We start from the raw sequence: 254 nt of genomic DNA on the forward strand, positions 1-254 counted from the left end.
GGTCAGGGCGCTGCTGCGGCAGGAGGAGCCGGGGCCCGAGGCCCTGGACGCCCTGCGCAGGCTCTTCCTCATCGTCTCGGCCACCAAGTACAACAGGAAGTGAGTGGTCACCTCGGGGCGTGCCCGGCGGGGGGCGCAAACCTTGGCACTTGAGTCTGTGCCCTTACACCAGCGCTCAAGGGCCTCACATATAAAGTCCTCTCCACCGGGCCCCTTAGGGGGCGGGGAAGGGGGACCCCGGGGGCTGTGGTCTG

General features: G+C 68.5%; 1 protein-coding gene across 1 annotated transcript in view; it reads left to right on the forward strand.

Moving 5' to 3' along the window:
- AP5Z1 (adaptor-related protein complex 5, zeta 1 subunit) overlaps positions 1-254 on the forward strand; it is a 17,551-nt gene that overhangs the window by 5,356 nt on the left and 11,941 nt on the right. Inside the window, 1 exon segment of the mRNA XM_014549993.1 lies at positions 7-99. Within this exon segment, the coding sequence (XP_014405479.1) occupies positions 7-99 (93 nt within the window).

Source organism: Myotis brandtii, unplaced genomic scaffold, assembly GCF_000412655.1.
Source record: "Myotis brandtii unplaced genomic scaffold, ASM41265v1 scaffold579, whole genome shotgun sequence".
NCBI classification, from domain to species: Eukaryota; Metazoa; Chordata; class Mammalia; order Chiroptera; family Vespertilionidae; genus Myotis; species Myotis brandtii.